General features: G+C 31.1%; 1 protein-coding gene across 1 annotated transcript; it reads left to right on the top strand.

The window, feature by feature from the left end:
- The first annotated feature begins 357 nt into the window (after positions 1-357).
- On the top strand, positions 358-1,146 carry LOC107494833 (calcium-binding protein CML39). Its single transcript, XM_016115868.3, has one exon. It carries the CDS (start codon positions 478-480, stop codon positions 904-906), a length of 429 nt encoding a protein of 142 aa, XP_015971354.1. The 5' UTR covers positions 358-477; the 3' UTR covers positions 907-1,146.
- The last annotated feature ends 1,620 nt before the right edge of the window (positions 1,147-2,766 follow it).

Genomic DNA, 2,766 nt, shown 5'->3' with positions numbered 1-2,766 from the left:
TTATATATTATATATTTTATATTTTAATATATATTCTATACTAATTACCGATTTAAATATAAATACATGTGATTCTTATATGACGTGCTTCCTTCTCAATTTTCTGTGGCACGTAAGTCCTCGGCGGCTCTCAACGCTGACGAAAAGATACATATCTTTGTTTGTCTTCATTACGATGAAATTATGGTATTTTCTAATCTTCCACGCCTTAATCACGTAAATGCCCAGAATCTTCCTTCTCTGTACCTGGTCGTACCATTTTGTTTGGTCAATTCACGCCACGCGGCATGTCCCATGCAAACATACCTCTATATATATACGCGTTTTACATTTCAAAATTCGTTTTGAAGCCTTAGTTTCTTTTCTTTTCCTTTTTCTTCTTCTTCTTCTTAACTTTATGCCATTTAGTTTGGTTACTAGAGCAACATATTATATGTACAAACCTTATAATAAGGTTATTATTCGATTAATTGTAACATGGTTATGGATAAGCTAAGCCAATATGAACGTGTGTTCAACCACTTCGATGAGAATGGAGACGGCAAGATATCGGCATCGGAACTGAAGCAATGCGTGGAGGAAGTGGGTGGGGAGTTGTCGGCCAAGGAGGCGGAGGTGGCCGTAACATTACTGGATTTGGACGGGGATGGGCTTCTGGGACTCGATGATTTTGTGAGGTTTGTGGAAGGAGGAGAAGAGGAAGAGAAAGTGAATGATTTAAGAGAGGCTTTTAAGATGTATGAGATGGACGGGAGTGGTTGCATCACACCAAAGAGCCTTAAGAGGATGCTTAGCAGGTTAGGTGAGTCTAGGTCTATAGATGATTGTAAATTTATGATATCTAGATTCGATCTCAATGGAGATGGAGTTCTTAATTTTGATGAATTCAGGGTCATGATGTTGTAATATTAATTAGCGTAGTAAAATAGGCTAAATCTGTTAGGTCAAATCGTCCAAAAAGACGGATCGAGAAAAAATTTAAAATTTGTCCAACACTAAAAATTCGCCAAAACTGCACCGTCACAACCGTGGGTTAAGGCAGAGCGGGACGGATTGTCCTCTTTTTTTTTTAAGGTTATGTTAGTAATTTTATACATGATATAAATAGTAAATATAAATTGAAATTAGGATACCAACATTGATTCACTGAAGCGACCTCCTCCGACCTTGGCTCCCTCCTCAATGACCGAACCTTGAGCTCCTTGCCTCCCTCCTCACTCTCATCTCTCAAGCTCTCACGCATTTTCAGAGACCAATGATGGCAGCAGCGATTCCCTCACATGTTTGCAGTGGCACGCTCGTCTCTCCTCTCTCATATCTCCCTCACTTTTGTGACAGCGCGCTCGTTTCTCCTCTCTGACAATTCTGTCTCTCAGCAGTGACAAATCTTCCTCACATTTGCGGCAGCGCACTCGTCTCTCCTCTTTCATAGCTCGTCTTTGGCTTTCTTGGCAACGGCGACAAACTCCTCCTCTGGTAATTACTGGTTATTACTATTTGTTTATTTCTTTATTTTTTTATTTGTGGGAGGGATGTTTGATGTTTTGATGATTCTATTTTATTATTGATTATTGATTCTGTTTGATTACTGTATTGATTTTGTTTAAAGATTTTTTTACTAATTTTGTTTGATGACTGTTATTGATGATGTAGTTAGTAGTTACTGATTTAGATATTGTTCTGTTATTTAGATTATGTATCTATTTCTTTTATTTTAAATTTGAGTATTCGTCTAATTGTAGGTGAAGATGAAGATGTGATTTCTCAAAGTGTAAAGTGTTAAGCAAGGCAGTATTTTAATTTTTGGAACAGATTTAAATTTTATTAATTTAGAAGTTAACAATTGATTTATCTGTTGATTTATAGATTATGTTGTGTGTTTTGTTTTAAGTGTAATTTAATTATTTGATATGAATTTATGTATGGATGATATGTTTACGTTTTATTATTGTTATGTTTGAGATTTATTAAGTTATTATGGTTAATATTGTGATTTAAATTTGTTTGAGATTTAAAATCATATTATTTTAGAGTATTTCAAAGAAAAAAGGAAGAAGATCGACCCACCAATTCACCCGTTAGTCCTTTGATTGGGTGGGATAGAAAGTTATAATAAACCTATATTAATTTAGTAGGATAGACAGTCCCATATTTGAACGAATTTTGGCAAGGAGAAATAGGGACAAACTGGCTCGCTTTATCACCTTTAATATTAATCAACTATCAAATTATTGATAGATATAAAATATATATTAAAAATAAATTAGACAACATATAATTATCTATAAATATATAACGATTAATTTAGTAACTAAATGTTAGTTAATAATATTTGATGCCTATATTTTTATTCATTTATTATTATTATTATTATTGACTATGTTAGTTTTTTATATTTTTTATAAAAAATTTTAATGATAATCTTAACATATAAATACATTTAAGACACATATTAGATAAATTTAAATTTTATATTATAATACAATCCTAATAATATAAGGAAAACTATTTAAATTATGTCAATATTAAAGTATTTATTTAAATATAAATTCTTGATAAAGTGCAAAAGAAGTATTTATGTTTCATATATGTCAATCTGTATTAAAAAATCGTACACAGACAATTAATAATTATATATTATTATATTCATAAAAATAACTAATTTTTAGATTTATTATTTAAAAAATTATATAATTACATGAATTTGATTATTGAATGATTGCGTAAAATTTTTTATATTATCAGCAATACATTAAAATTAAACTC

The sequence above is a fragment of the Arachis duranensis genome, chromosome 6 (genome assembly GCF_000817695.3).
Source record: "Arachis duranensis cultivar V14167 chromosome 6, aradu.V14167.gnm2.J7QH, whole genome shotgun sequence".
Taxonomy (NCBI): Eukaryota; Viridiplantae; Streptophyta; class Magnoliopsida; order Fabales; family Fabaceae; genus Arachis; species Arachis duranensis.
The sequence above is the reverse complement of the archived record's forward strand: the minus strand, read 5'-3'. Positions and strand labels throughout refer to the sequence as shown.

What these genes read in the sequence shown, in the direction of transcription:
- LOC107494833 (XM_016115868.3), top strand. Translation starts at nt 478, where the DNA reads ATGGTTATGGATAAGCTAAGCCAATATGAACGTGTGTTCAACCACTTC.